Source organism: Manacus vitellinus, unplaced genomic scaffold (genome assembly GCF_001715985.3).
Source record: "Manacus vitellinus isolate BGI_N305 unplaced genomic scaffold, ASM171598v3 scaffold_16_pilon, whole genome shotgun sequence".
Lineage (NCBI taxonomy): Eukaryota > Metazoa > Chordata > Aves > Passeriformes > Pipridae > Manacus > Manacus vitellinus.
In genome coordinates, this window is record NW_021939189.1 from 3531315 (window position 1) to 3546532 (window position 15218).

A 15218-nucleotide genomic window follows, 5' to 3' on the forward strand; every position below is an offset into this window, starting at 1 on the left:
GGCTTCTTATTCTGTTTCTATTTAACACAGCTCCATGGATTCCTTGTTGATTTGTGGGTGCATGTGTCATATGTAGTATCTTCTCATGCCTTGATGAGATATGGGGGAGTAGCAGAGGCCAAATGAAGCCTCTTGAACCTCTCTGTGTTGGATTCAAATCATAAAATGGCAAATCTGACTGTAGCAGGTTTAGCTGAAGCCATTTCACCTGTTACCTGGCAAATCCTGAAATTCTCTTTCTCGTTCCACGTCAACATCTGTCATTCTCTGTTTAGTCTTGCTTCTTTCTTGTCCTTTTCTCTTCTAGTGGAAGAACAAGAAAAAAACCTGAAGAACTGAGAATTTTGGGGTATACATTTTTAGTTCTGTGCCTTCAGGCAGTGCCCCACACATCTCCTACTCCCACTTCTGATGGTGCTGCTCCATCACCGGGTGTCTTCTTTTTGTTACAATTCTCTTGTGAAAAAGAAGAGCTTCAGTTTTAATGTGGTTGCTGAAGCAGTCTGATCTCACAGAGTGAGGCAGGGCTCTTTTAGGTGCTAAATCTTAAGTCTGTTGAATTTGACTGTGCTGTATGGAGCTGATTCACATAATTGCTTGTAATAACCTCCCCAGTAGCAATCAGAGCTGCTATCAGTGTTGTCATCCTGTAGACTGCACAGCAGCTTGAAAAAAATCCCCAAACCTCAACACCCCTGGTCTGTGAGTCATGCTCCAGTGCCTTTTCCCAGCCTGGAGTCTGGAGGCACAGGATCCATTTCACTTCTGTTCTGTTTTTCTTTCTAGGACAGATTTCTGCGTACACAAAGACGAGCCTTGTGACACTGTGGGTAAGTCAAAGGAGCAGGGGAGGGTATTTTGAGAGCCAACTCTGTGCTAAGAGGAGCTTTCTGGGCAATCTTTCATTCTTTGGTTTGCTGTAATGTTGGTTTTGCAATCTGTGTACCTCTGTGATACAAATATGGGTTAGCTGAGCAGGCTGTGAACTATGAATAAGCCATTAAATTTTAACCCCTTCTAAACCCTGGAGGTCTCAGAGTTCGGGAATTAATCTTCTTTGGAGTGGGTGTAGAAGAAACTGCCTGCTGGTGTGTCTGTATGATGTTCCTTTCAGTTCTCTCTCACCTAAACCAAGAATTTGCTAACTGAGGAATGTATTTCCCGTTGTGAGAACCTGTGTGACACTCCCAGATCAAACTCTGGTTCTGGGGAAGAATCCCTCATTGTGGGAAAGCCAAGTTAAATCTTCTTTTCTGCCTCCTGTTCCTCCTTCTTCCTAACTACCTTTAATCATGTTCAAACCCTGCATACACAGGGTCCTTACATGTCACACATTAAATACTTTATTTATTTCACTCAGGTAGCAGAACCTTCCCTGTATCTGTTCTCCTGTTTTTTTTTTAATCTCCACAGTAGCAGCAGTGTTTGGAGGCACAGCTCAAAATCATCTTTATGGTGACCACATGATTTTTTTTTTTTTTTAGTACTGCCTCAAAGTCAAATGGCCCCTTATCCCACAATTCTGTGTAAACTGGGGATGGATCCTAATTTTCAGGGAGACACTTGCAGACCCAGGAGTTGCTCTGCTGACAGTGGGTGATGAAGAGCATGGGGGGAAAGTACCTTCAGCAGGAGCTCTGGAACAGCCTGTGGAGGCTCCTCTTGGAATGCAGGTCCTCCCTCTCTGTGGTGTGGGGACTGATCAGGTGAAAGGAGAAAACACAGAGCTGGAATATACACACCCATGAGCAAGGACAGGCCTCCACATCCCAGGTTTTCTTTCCAGGCAGAATCCCTCACAATGCATTTATTCTGTGGAAAACAGGCTTCCACTGAGGAGGGTTTTTGTGCTGTGTACCTGCACCTGGAGATGGCTGTGGTGACATACAATAAAGAAGTTAAAAAAAACAGAAAAGAGAGAAGCTGATGGAAGACACATGCTGACTAAAGTCAGAGCTCTTTCCATTTTCCAAGACAGTATTGTTGAAGGTCTCTATTCAGGGAATTATATTACCAGAGACAGCATGACTAAGGAAATATTTTTATGACTTCTTTTCTGTTCTTACAATACCCAAGTTATTTCTTGTGCAGTGATTTGCTGCAGGCTGTGGCTGCAGTCAAGAAAGTGAATGACCACAGAAATAAAGATTAAACTCATTTGTTGCTCTTTCCAGCATAGTTTTCCAAGATATTTAGAAGGTGAATGAAAGAAATTTAGAAGACAAAAGCAGTCTGGCCTCTTAGCTCTCTTCAGTGCTACTTTCCTTCTCCCCTGACAGTTTGATTATGTGTCAGCAAAGCACTTGTATCTTCCCTTATGCATTTTCTGTGCCCCATTTGGCCTTGTTGTGCCATTTACATTTTTTCACAGTGGAGGAAGACTAAAATAATGAATGTGCTTTTGTGACATGCACCGGTTGAGAAAGTGCTTAGTGTTGGCAGTACTAAATTTTAACCCTGTGAAGGATTCTCCAACTTCCCTCCTTAGTCAAAATAGGGAAAAACAGGTGTTGGTTGTAGAGAAATAGGTTTTTAATAGGCACTGTTTTATGCCCTGGGTATGTACCTGGGTTATCTAAGCACCAGTGTAGTGGGGTGTTTACTTGGGCTTAAAATGAGTGCAACAATCGAGGCAGGAAGGTGCCCGTTGCTACTCCATATGGCTTATGAAGGTTTATCTTTGGGTTTCAACCATCTCCACTGTTCCCAGATTCCTGTTCCTTACTCCAACTCCCAGACAGTCCTCTCCAAATCAGCAGCACTGCCTGTGAAAGCAAGAAAACTGCTCCAGTGAGTGACATTGTGTTTGGTCTTGATGGTGATGCTGAGGTTCCAGCACTCCCCAGAGTTCTCTACAACAGCAACTTGCTTTCATTTCTTGCCTTATACTTCACTTTTACAGACGAGGAACATGGTCTCAGCAGATGACTGTGTGTTTTTATACCTGCTCATGGGTGAAGTTGGCCCTTGCAGTGGCAATACTGCCATCCTGTAAAGGAAGAAACATCTTTTGGTGAGCAGGAGCTCTCTTAAACTGTGAGACTGAGGCTGCTGCTCTATATAAGGCAGAGAATCTGGGCTCTAGACTCCTGATTTCTATTCCCAGCTCTGGCACTGACTCACTCTGTGACATTTGGCAAGTCACTGACATTCTGAAAGCTTCTGTCTACCTCTCTGAAATGGGGATTTTTGAGTGCAAAGCTACAGGAGATTGCATGGCTTAGGGAGGTCTCCTGTAAAAAGAGAGTGGTGGTCTTGGGTGTGTGATGCAACACAAGTCCAGAATCTAATATTGCTCAGTCATGTTCAGGAGACTGAAAGGAATCTCTTAAATTATGTATATTGAAATAAGAGGGCTCAGAGTGCTCTAGGTAATGTGTTTGGTTTTTTTTTAATGACCATACCTTGATTTTCTTTACATTATGAGAAATCCAGAAGGAGAACTTTTCCTGGGGGAAACACCGAGGCCCAGCTGTTGTTGGGAAGTGGGATCATGAAGTTTAAATGGCTCATAAGAGGTGTTCATTTGTAGTCTAAAAGATCCATATTGGAAAACCTGTCTGGAATCTTTGCCTGCCATGCAGACACAGAGAGAAAACAGCAGCAGGAGGTTTGTATTTGTATTCTGGCAGGGGCCCCTCACTGAAAGCAGTTGCTTTGGGGACTTGGTTCAAATTTTCTTGGCCCAGCTGCCAGGGCAGTGTGGAAGGGTTACATAATTGCTGAAACAAGCTCAAAAATGGGGGAAAATATGTAGGTATGTCTTTGTGGGGTGATACAGAGCCACATTTGTGTAAGAAATAGTTTTTTAATGCTCATGGCCCCACTTGGGTGGGTAAGTCAGCCCAGAGAAGGGATGAATTCCAAAGGAGGTGCTCCAACAGCCTCTGAGAATCTGAGCAGAAAGGTTTGCTCTGTGTGACACAGCCTTGTCCCACAGCACTCAGAATTCCAGAGGCTGCTCCAGGCTCATCCCTCGTGCTGTGACTCCAACCAGAGCTGCCGTTTCCTGCAGGAGAATCTTTGTTCCAGTGGAACTGTCTCTGAGCAGCCAAACTGCAAGTTTAATGTCTCACTATTAATATCAGGCTGCAGTTTGGAGCCTTGCACAGTGTCAGGATCCAACCTTTCTGTGACATAAGCAGATTGAGAATGCCCCTTTCCTTCAGTATTTCCACTGCTGGTGCCAAATAAGCAGCTTTACGGTTAGTTAGGAATGATCCTGCATATTTCAAGGCAGAGCTTGGCCCTCGTTCCTCGGTGTACATGTTACCCCAGATCCAAGCTGAAGCTTCCCTGTATTCAGATAATAAAAAAGTGGGGGCAGTGTGGAATTGGGAAATGGAAAACGAGAATGTGTCTTAAATATCCTTAAATTGCCCTGGTTAAAAATGACTTTACCTCTGCTGCAATCACATGTGCTTTTCTGTGGCTTGATGTTGGGGAAAAGAAAGCAGAGTGTGTGCACTGCAGAGGGGCAGGCTGAGCTGAAGGAGTCGCTGCCTGGAGACAACCAAGCAGAGAGTGGAGGTGATTGAGAAATGTAGTTTTCCAGACTCTTTCTACAAGTGACTCAATGTTTTGTGAAAAACATTCCCATCTCCTGGCTGTTTATCATAGTAAAGTGCTCCAAAATATGCCCAGGTTTGGCAAACGAGGGTCTGAGTCTCCAGGCAGGTGATTTTATTCCATGTAAAACACCTGAATAATGAACTGCACATTTTTACCTTTTCTTTGGCCTTTTGCCTCTGCAGTTTTTGGCCTGTCCACAGCAAGGGACAGTTCTGGTTGTCCTGCCTGTACTGTGTCCTGAGCATTTACATCTTCCTCCCTACGTCACACTGAGTCCAGTCCCCTAACTGTGTCACAGCAGAGAATTCATCCCCAAGGAAAGGGAAAAGCCTAGCTGGTTTGCTGTGAGTGGAAAAGAAAAGGAATTCTCACATTAAAAACATTTTCCATAGTGGTTGGTGTTGAATGTTTCTGTATATTCCAGGGCGGGTTTTTGTTTGATGCCAGAATAAATAGAAATACCTGCTGCTTAAAACAATTCATTAGAGCAGCAGTGCCTGGCTTTAGCAAAAGCTTTGCTGGGACTGTCCTTCAGCCCAAACCCAAACACACTTTAATACATTAAAATGAACATACTGGAGGTTAAAACGTCCCGTAAGGAAATGCTGTCGAGTGGATTTGGGTTTGGGAAGGAAGGGGACCTTGCAGCACCACACATTCCTGTCCCTTGTGGCTCTGTAGGGCAGTGGAGTCAGGCTGCTGGATTTGGGAAGCCAAAGGGAGCTGTGGTACAGTGCAGTGGAAGAGTTTTTCCCTTGCCTTTGGGTTGCTAGGGAATAAATGCTGGGCTGCACAGCCCAGACAGTGCAGGACTGTGCTATTGGGCATGTTCATCCCTACTGTCTCCCAGGCTCCACCCTGCCCACAGGAGCCTTCCAATTCCTTTTCACCAGCTAGCAATCCCTCCTCTGCCAGATTCCCACTAAAAATCTGTGTGCCAAGTGAGTGTAATCCGAGATTGCATCAATCTCAGTAGAAGCAGTGGGATGAGCACAGCCACTCAGGTAATCAGCAATTCCTGCTGCAGTAACCCTTGCTCTTCCTCACTCCAGTGTCCTGTGTGGGCTTTTCCTTCTTTCTTGTTCTGGGGACATGGCTTCAGCCAGGCTGCCTCCCAGGTGCACTAAAGACCAGAGGAAAACCCTGGTTCCACCAGACTCAGGGAGAGTTTTGTTAGTGATTTTGGGAGGGTCAGACCCCTGATCCCGTTCTTAGGTGTTGTCTGAGACATGCAACCCTCCTGATACTATTTTATAGAGACTTATTTTGTTTTTTTTATTGTTATGGAAAGTAGAGCATTTGACTTCTATTTGCCTTTGGGTTTGTTTTGCAGCTCAGTAGTCATGTTTAGGTTTGTTTTTATTCATTCCATATACTAAGGGCACTGGTGGATTCTTGGCCTCCTCAGCTGAAAAATGTCTATCTTTCTGGAAAAGACAGAGTAGCCAAACATGAGATACTGTCTTTATTTGGGAGCTCATATTGTCCCTTTGCAAGGAGTTTTTGTAGAAAATAGGTGATTGATCCATCTGTTCTGTTCTGGAATCATATCAGTCTATGAGTGCCATCAGCTCCATTTCCAGCTATCTCAACTTTTTTTCCTTCCTTTTCTCTTTTTTTCATGTCTTGGGGGAAAGAATTACCTTGCACACTTAAAATAAATGGAAGTGTTTAGGGAAGTGAGGGTCAGTGACAGGTTTTCTGTTTGTTTGTCATTTTTCCTTCTCCATGTGTTTCCAGTCCCTGGCTGGTCTCATAGACCCTCAACTGTTCTCATGATTAACTCCTTCCCTTTCCTTTTTCCCAAGGGTCTGTTTCTCTTTGGGGTCAGTTCAGAGCTCTTAGGAGCTCTTGCTCAGTTCCTCCATCTCCTCTTTGCTCAGCTGGTGCTGGACACCAGGGTGCTGCTCTTCCCAGAGGATCCTGGCTGGTCTGTCTCTGTCGCTGCAGGACTTGCCCATCCAAGGTCACAGAATTTCCCTACATTTATTCCACTTCAGTCTTCATCAACCTCCAGCAGTTCCTTATTAGTTCTCCTCCGTACATCATTCTCCTTTTGCAGCCCCAAAATGTGTTTCAAGCACTTTTATTTTCCCATTATTTATCTGCCTGTATGTCTTCCTAGTAAGCACCATCCCAGAAGATAAAACAGTGGTGGTGTGTTTGAAGCTGGTTCTCAGGGAGTTGGAACTAAACACTATCAGTGGGGAGGAATAACACACTTCCTGCTTTGTACCTGGCCTTTCATTTCCTCCATCAAACTGCTGTTGATAATTAATGGTGAGAGATACCTAAGCTGAAATATGTACATATCATTGTCAACTCTAAGTCTTCTCAGCAGCTCACCATCCTGCTTTTGTTTGTCTTTGCTGATCCTAAATCTTGCTTTTCTTGTTGCTCACTCAAAGCCTCCAGTCAGACTTTACAACAGAGCTTTTTTTCTTCCTTATTGGGGCTCCCCCCAGAGTTGGTGCAGGATGTTTAAGCTTATCTGAGCTTGGAAGCTTTACCTTCTCCCATGGTTTTATTAATGGTTCATGGGAATGGGTTTTGATGAATATAAGGGAACACCTGTGTAGAATGCTGTGGAAAGGACCTCTATTCCTTTACCAGGCACCATGTTACTGAGTAAACATCCTTCAGGCCATCACATCTTGGTGTTGTGCAGGAGGGGTGCTGATTATTGTTTGAATGAAATAAATCTTCATAGAATCATCATAAAACCAGAGACTGGCTTGGGTTAGAAGAGACCCTAAAGATCATCTCATTCCACCCCCCTGCTATGGGCAGGGACACCTTCCAGGTTGCTCCAAGCCCTGTCCAACCTGGCTTTCTTCAGGAAACTCCTTGGCTACCAGAACTGTGCTGTGGCACTTTCCCATCAGGCATCCAGGACTCCAGCCCAAATCCCAGCCTAATGTTCAAACTGGTGGGTAACTAAGCTCCTTTCTGTTACTTTATTAAAAGAAGTAAGTCATGAGGGAAAACATTTGCCATGACTTTGTTGATATTTATTCTGATACTCTGACTTCATTCTTTCGTTTCAACTCTGTGTCATAAATCACTTTATGTGCTAAATCATAGTGCAGTTTGACTGGTGCAGGTGCAAACATGTCCTGCATTCCACTCCAGGGCCATTTCTGTCTGTCTGAAATTATAGAGACATGTACACAAAGCACCTGGGAATTTCTGTCTCGTAGCTTAAAGGGCAGATACCTGCATAAGATGTTCCTTTCCCCATCTTTGTACCCCTCACCCTCCTTCCTAAGTCTGGGGCTTTCACATGCAATCAAAAAGGGCTCATTGTTACTGTTTTAACTAACAGTTACCAATGAATTTATGATACAGTTTCCCTCAGAAGCCATTCAGTACATTTTCATGTTAGTATGGAGTCAAAAACAACCAGAAGCATGAGATTTTAATATATCCTTTCCTTCTGTGTGATAGGTGAGGGGTTTGATTCACTTGAATATACTGTGCTAGAACTTCTGAGTTACAGTTTTATCTCCTAGACAGTTTTCTGCCTCGATTATCTTCTAAATTAGAGATGATTTGTGGGACACTGCCTGAGAACCCAGGCTTTGCTTATGGCTAAGTAGCATTTAATGATGATTTAAAGAAATCTCTGCTGTTGATCTCAGAAAGTGGTCATTGTGTTTGCAAACAGACAGGCTGAAGGCAGGAGCCTAATTGATGTCCAGCTAAGCCTCCACTGCCAAACAACTGTCAGGAAAAGCTCTGGAACTGCTCCTGGCTACTGTGTGTGTGAGGCTGAGCAGCCTTTGAGGCAGACACGAGCAGAACAAGCTCATTATATTTGGTCTGTGGACAGAGCAGTTCTGTCTTTTGGGGTTTACAGTATTTCTGCTCTTGTCTCTTGCCTTGTGCATGGAAGTGGAGATTTTATTGCTTTCTGCACTGCTTCACACCCCAGCTCCATCACTTCCCCTTGCTGAGGGTTTGTTTCTCTGGGGGATTCTCACTACAATGATCATAAAATAAAGAAAATCGTCAGTTCTGCTTTCATGGCTCATCCTGCTTCTTCCTTTCCTTTTTATAATAAAAGGCTGTGGAAAGAGAAATAGTGTTTGTTTTCCACAGTGTCAAACCTGCTGTCAGTACACTATAAATAACCCATCTGGGCTGGAAATGCCAATCCAAGGATCTGTGCAGCTGAAAGCAGGATTTTCTGCTGTGATACAGTGGACAGGGGAAACATGGGACTCATAAAACCATTTCTCACTGGTTCTTATCCAAGAGCATGGAATGATTTTGCACATCCTGCCTTCCAGCCCAGTGCCTTCCCCGTTAACTCACGGTGCCTCCCTGACAGACCTGTGCCATTAACCAGTACAGTCAGGGGGGTTTGCATTTGATTTCATTTGTAACAAGGAATTTACTGAGAGGAGAAGGAAATGAATTTGTAAATAGGGCTTTTCCTCAGTAAAATTCACAGCTCTTTAACAAAGAGATCAGAATGGTGATCCCCATTGTAGTGGTGAGGAAATGAAGCCTGGAGATGGGAAGGGACATGCCAAGGGACAGAGCAGAGCCCAGCCTTGAGTCAGTCCAAGCCCCTCAGCTGGAGGCAAGGCTACCTCTTCCCAGGCCTTCCCAGTGGCAGCTCCACTTCCTTGGGCACCAGCCAGTTCTTCAGGTCAGTAAAATAACAACTGAACCCTTCAACAGGCCAGAGGTCTGTGTTTCTCCTTTCCACTGCCTGGGTCCCTGTTTTTCCCTGTTTTCCCACATTCCAGCCTGGTCAGTTTGCTGCTCACTGCAGCCCTTCCACAAAGCTGACGTGTTTATAACTGAGAAACCTCTGAGGTTTTTCTTCTCCTCCTGTCAGACATAGATGGCTCTTATCCAGTTGACTGCTTTACAGTGCCTTTATCCTTTGCTGGCTTGAAAACATTTCAGATAGTTCCTATTGTTTTATAGACCCTGTAGCTAAAAAACCAAGCTGTGTAAAAACATCTGTCCATAGCTGTGCAATAGGCTGCAGACATGTAGGGTAATAAGGCATGATTGCATTCATTGGAGCATTTGCTCCACTGGATAATCAAATAGGAGCATTCCAGTTGCACACAGGATATGTAAGAGTAAGGGAAGGAAATGAAGGACAGTTGCCTACTGTACTTTTACATTTCTTCTGTCGTGCAGCTGCCAAGGCTAAATGCAGTTTTGAGAGCGAGTTTTAAATAACGTGGAGATGAGATTTTACTGGTGATAGCCAAGAAAACCACACTGGGGAACGGGCATAAAACTCTCCCTCCCCGTCCCCAACAAGGGAGTTTGACTTTGACCTGCACTGATATTTTTTTTCACTAGAATTTTTTCTTTCCAGCTTTGGTTGACCATCTGGTAACATGACCTGGTATAATACCTAACCCATTTTGCAGGGTGTCTGGTCCTGGAAGGATTTTGCTACACCAAATGCACTCAATAGATTGAAAGTCACTTTAAATCCTTGGAATGTTGTTGGGATTTATGTAACAATTCTCCCACTTCCACTGCCTCAGCACAAGCTCCAAGCTTTTCAGTTGGGACTGTGCAACACAAATAGGAATTGGGTTTGTAACAGCACTTTGCATCACTGAAAACCTTCCCTGTGTTTACCAGACACTGAAAATCTTCCCTGAAAATGCAGCAGGGAGTGTCCTCCAGCCAACTGGGGTCCAACACAAACCCACTCCGTGGCTGTAAATGTTAATGGCAGGTGCTGTGGGTAAGGTGATGAAAATTTGAGCTGACCCAAGAATGCACAGACACATCCTGGAGTAAAAATGACTGTAAATGCACAGCAGAGTACTTCGAATTTTACACATGGGAATTTGACCAGATCTCCCTTGCAGAAAATACTGGGGTTACCTTATCAAACTCTTGCCAATTCAGATAGGAAGGTCAGTGTAGATGGTGAAATTTTAGCCTAATTCTTACTGAGGGTTGTAAATATATCTGTGTTTATGTGTGTGTGTGTGTGTGTATAAACTGTCCTTTGAAAAGAACTCGAATTCCTTGGAATTTTATTTGGACACAGGGGTTCTGCTGTATAGATTTTTAAATTCTGAGTTCAAAATCCTATAATCTGCAAGGTTTTTGTCTGAATTAGTTAGACAAGTCTTTTTACCTTTTAGATCAACTGATAGACATACATTGAAGTTATTGAAATAATAATTTAACAAAACCCCAGACTCAACCCATCCAATCTCTTTCTCCTGTTCTTTTCAGCATGATTTGTCGAATGCCAAGGATTTCTGTGTTTGCTTAGCTCAGAATTAGCCTTGGATTTCTACTGTAGCTGGTGGTCATGAGCAGTCAGCAGGTTGGGGATGTTTGTTGGTTTTGTGTGGTTGTGTCAGACGGGTTTGTGTGGCCCTTTTGCCTGAGCTGTTTGCACTGAGGCTCTGCCTGGCCACGACCAGACTGCTGGGTACACAGGAATGTTCTGCTGAGGATCTGCTTGTTGGTTTTAATAATGTCATCCATCAGGCTCCAGCATGTACAGCAATATTTGTGCTGCAGTAGACAAACAGTGTAAACACTGCAGTTATTTATAAGAAGACTGGCCAGTGAGTTAAGAAGCTCCGTGTGGATGTTTTTGTTTGTTGAAAATGAGTCCATCAGTCTCATCAGAGTTTGTTGTTCTTGAAATGACAGAAAAGTTAGATTTCTATTAGCATTTAGATTTTATATCTCTGTTTAAGAACCCTGTACACTCATTTCTTATCTTCTGTGCTCCAGTTGTTTGTGTTTCTTGCCGTATCTGTCAGTCAGAGAGAAGATGGTATCTCCAGCTTGGGCTTGCTGGGTCCAAGTATGGATTAAATTCCTGACTGTACCTGTGTCCTGACTCCTGGTCAGTTCTGAGGAAGTGTTCTGCTCCTTCTAATCCCTGTGGTGACTCTTACAAGTGTCTGTTGACTCAGACTTCAGAAAAGCACTGTTGTTCCCTGGGGTTGCTCTGTCCTTCCAGGTGGTTTTCCCTGTGATTCCTGCCTGACCTTCTGTACCTGGACACACACTTAAGCAGCTTCTGAAGTGGGGATGCTTTCCTGAGCCTGAGATCCTCTGACACAAAAATACTGCTTAGGACTACTGGAGTTCTAAGCTTCAGAGTTTTTTTTCAGAGATGTCTGGTGCCTCAGGAGAGTCTGATGACTTAATTATGTTTCAGTTTCATGTTTCTTCCCCCTGGTATCTCATTCCTTGTTCCTTAATGTTCTCTGCTTTGTCCCAGACTTCTTTCCATGTGTTTGTCTGTCTCACCTGGATCTTCCCATTTCCCTTCTCCCTGTGTGGAGCCAAGTAAGGAGCAGAGGTTCCAGGCACAGCCCTCTCGTGTTGGTATCTCTCTGTAACTGTGGAGCAGGGCAGGGGTTGATGCTCTCAGCTCATTTGGTCCTTTCCACAATGAACTTGCTGTAGTTTGTGCTGCAGCACAAGAGCTGTGTTTGCTGTGATGGTTGGATGGTTTCTTCTCTGACTGACAGACCTAAAAGTGATAACTTATGACTGAATATCTCAGAACAATCCCTTTTTTCTATGTTTATCTGTGTCACTTGTTGCATTTTCAAACTGGGAAAAATAATGAGCATTTGTTCAGTGCATTGGTGTATTTAGATACCAGTGTCTGAGCCACAGTGTGGTTTAAACACTGAAGTAAATAAAGCTTTTCGGCTTTACATTGAAGTAAAAAAGACAAAGACCAACCTTCTGTGGCTGGGAACTGAGTAAAGGAGGCCATGAAATGGTTTAATGCACCTTCTCCAAAGCCAGGGGTGATACTTGTGTTGGTGCCAGTGAGATTTTGATCAAGCCCATGGTGATTACGATGCTGTTAAAATTAGAGCAGATGTGACACACATTCAGCTTGTTTGCTGGGGGTGCCACGAAGCTGGTTATGATACCATCAATCAGGTGGCTCTGCTGGGAAATGCATCCCGTTCATGGCAGCTGAGAGGAGGCCACTGGGCTCCCATCTTCAAAAATACCCTTTCTGTGGAGCTGGGAATTACAGCTGTTACTGCTGCAAATTCCCTCCACGGGCCACACCCAGGCAGGTGTAAAGGAGCTTCTGAATTTCCTGGGAGTCTTTATTTGAAGGGATATGAGACTGGGAGAGGCACTTCCTTGCTTTGTAACACAAAGGCCTGGAGCAGTAACACATGCATGGAAATGTCCCTTGGCTCTGCAGGAGTCTGGGACAGTTTTCTTTAGTGCTGCTGCAGATGCTGTCCCTGTGAGCCTCCCGTGCTGTCATTCCTGAATCCAGACTGGAAAGGCCTCAGGACTGGGACTGTGCCTTGACTTGTGTGTGTGAGGCACCAGGGACTCTTCTGGCTGCTGTCAGTCAGCACAAGGAGCTCGGCAGGATTCATCCAAATTTGTGTTTTCTTTCACAGGAGCTCGAGTTTGAACATGAGAGATTTCTTTTTATTGAGTGTGAGAAAAGCTCAGGCTGCTCTTTTTCGTAGTGAAAATTTCTCTCTAGCTGGTGTTACTTTAAGGGTGACATTTTATTTTTGAGTGATCTAGAGAAAGAGGTACTTAAAAAAGTAGATTCAGGGCATATTAAAAATATCCCCAGCCACTTACCTCTGGAATTAGCCATTACTTCTCTTCAGTCAGGCTGGTGCTGTGATGTGTTTATGTCTGCATAAACTGCCATGTGGGTCATTCCCTTTTTTGGGGGTGGAAGTTGGGATGGACAGTTCTGTTTGGGAACCCAGAGGAGGGGCCCTTTGGGTTAAATGCAACCCAAATAGTTTAACCTGGTGTGGTGAGTGTGTGGGTGTGATCTTTGTGCTTTGTGCTTGTGTGTCTACCCCAATGACAGTCACTCCCTAATAGTTTTGGCCAGTTTAAATTAGATTTGAGGATATGGATCTCAGAAATACTGGGCTCTTGGAAGTTTTCTGAATAGAGGAGAAAGTTCTCTCCCTCAGATGCTGCCACTGAGGGAAAAATTGCATCACCCACGTTTACATCAGGAACCCCAAGTGGCAGTGCCAGTGTGTAGGAAACCAAGCCATTAATTTTGCAGTAAGTTTAGAGATTTTGTATTTATTGTCACCTCCCCTCCCACCAAACTGTCAAACCCTGCCAGAACAAATGTGCTGAGTGTGGTGCTGTGTGAGGAGAGAAGCAGAGCCATGGCACTGCCTCAGTCTCCCCTTCCTGCTGACATGGAAGGACCATTTTCACTCCCTGCTGGCAGCAGAGGTGGCAGCCGGTGTGGAGGAACTGGGGACCAGCTTTTCAACCCGAGTTCTGACTCCAGCAGAGCAGCTCATCCCTACTGACATTACCAGGCACAGCCCCCAGGTTTGTCAGTCTTGTCAAGTCAGGCTGTGAGGTTAAACCAGCACTCAGCAAAGAATTAGAGCAGAAGGGCTGAACCAAGGATTGCTAAAGAAGTTTATCAGTGCTGTGCTAATTGGCAGCTGGCCAGAGTGGAGCCAGGAGCTTAGACAGCCCTGGGAGTCGGGATGGAGGAGCTGCAAATGAGAAGTATCACAGAAGCAGTTTGGAAAGGCATCTGTTCAGAGTTTGATTACTGTGAATCATCCTGTTCTCTGGCCTTCTCTGCAGGTCTCCTGAGCCACTCTGGTTTGGCCAGGAGAGCAGCTTGACACACACACAGCACCTAAAAATAAAATACACTTCAAATCTTAACATGTTTCCAAAGTGTAGATTCAGTCACTTTCTGAGAGTAACAATTGCTTACTCATTCTGTAGGAACATGGGAAGCATCTAATGGAGAGCTGTGGAAGAATGCCATTCATCAGCAGCACAGGTGTTCAGCCATCTCCAGAACGTTCAGCAGACTGGGCTGACGCTCTCCAGACAGTGAAATGTTGTTCACTGTGCATTCCTGAATGTTGTTTAACCATTGCAGGACTGATCCTTGCCCATGAACCCAATACCAGGGCAGGCTGAGATAGGCACGGCTCAGGAATGCTTTTGAAACTCTTAAAAGAATCTTTTAATTTATTTGCAAAGCTCCATGAGTTTCTTACTGTTTGCCATTGTAAGAAGGAAAAACTGGAACTGAATGCTGGACCCTGACTGTTCACTCTAAAAGCAGATGCTGTTTGGTACAGGGACTACAAATATTTTTTCTGATTTCTTGCCAAGTCTGATCTTGTCTCTTCATTCTGAAAGGCAGATACCAAGGAATTTGAAGGCTCTGAGATCCCTGTTGGTGAATTCCATGTTGTTCTTTGTTTAGCAGGCTCATTAAAAGCTCTGATTTGATAGTTTTCTTCCTTCCCTCTGAATTCAGCCCCTCTGCTGAAGCAGATGGCTCAGATGAGTTGCAGGGACAAACTGACAGATTCAAAAGTGGAAGCCACAGAACTAACCTGAAAAAAGGAAGATGAAAAAGCATTTGAGAAGGGAAAATCCTGCTTAATTGTGCAGCATTTTGTAGAAAGGACCAGCAGGTTCATCTCTGCAGTGCCACCACAGAACATCCACTGAACAGCGTGAGGCCAACAGAAGATATTCAAATCCAAATGCCCTGGAGCCCCAGGAGAGGTGACTCCCCAGGGCCAGAGTCCACATCCTGCTTTGCAGTTTGGTTTCACAGTCATTGGTGATGTTTTCTTTGAATTCACAGTTCCTTCAGGCTTTCAAAAGCA

At 44.4% G+C, this 15218-nt stretch overlaps 1 protein-coding gene across 1 annotated transcript in view; it reads left to right on the plus strand.

Annotated features, from left to right (window-relative positions):
- The window catches only part of ADAMTS17 (ADAM metallopeptidase with thrombospondin type 1 motif 17), a 151300-nt gene that overhangs the window by 26633 nt on the left and 109449 nt on the right, over nt 1–15218 (plus strand). Inside the window, exon 5 of the mRNA XM_008934441.2 lies at nt 787–830. Coding sequence (XP_008932689.2) covers nt 787–830 — 44 coding nt within the window. The remainder of the gene's footprint in view (nt 1–786; nt 831–15218) is intronic.